The sequence below is a fragment of the Pterocles gutturalis genome, unplaced genomic scaffold (genome assembly GCF_000699245.1).
Source record: "Pterocles gutturalis isolate BGI_N339 unplaced genomic scaffold, ASM69924v1 scaffold12235, whole genome shotgun sequence".
Lineage (NCBI taxonomy): Eukaryota > Metazoa > Chordata > Aves > Pterocliformes > Pteroclidae > Pterocles > Pterocles gutturalis.
In genome coordinates, this window is record NW_010145957.1 from 1 (window position 1) to 295 (window position 295).

Here is a 295-nt window from a genome sequence, read left to right on the forward strand (position 1 = left end):
ACCGCGACGAGATGGACCCTCTCGGTAAGGAGCGAGCAGCCTGGGCCGCTGGGGCTCGTGAGCCTTCCCTCTTTGGGATATTTCACTGTGGAAGGGCTCTTCCTCTCCCTGAGCAGAGCGCTGCTGCCTGTCGCAGGGCTGGGATCGCATTAAAAGAGCCGTGGTGGTTCTCTGCGGGAACCTGAGCTTTACCTGGAGGGTTTCCGTCAGACCTGTCTGTCTCCTGTTTGTGTTGCAGAGGAATACACGTGTTTGTGGCAGGGGAGCGGGTTCTTTTTCCCACAGCGCTCGGAGG

General features: G+C 59.3%; 1 protein-coding gene across 1 annotated transcript in view; it reads left to right on the plus strand.

Annotated features, from left to right (window-relative positions):
* Window positions 1–5: 5 nt before the first annotated feature.
* The window catches only part of HINFP (histone H4 transcription factor), a gene marked incomplete at its 5' end in the record, with an annotated part of 4049 nt that continues 3759 nt past the window's right edge, over window positions 6–295 (plus strand). The window contains 2 exons of the mRNA XM_010085549.1: window positions 6–24; window positions 239–277. Coding sequence (XP_010083851.1) covers window positions 6–24; window positions 239–277 — 58 coding nt within the window. The remainder of the gene's footprint in view (window positions 25–238; window positions 278–295) is intronic.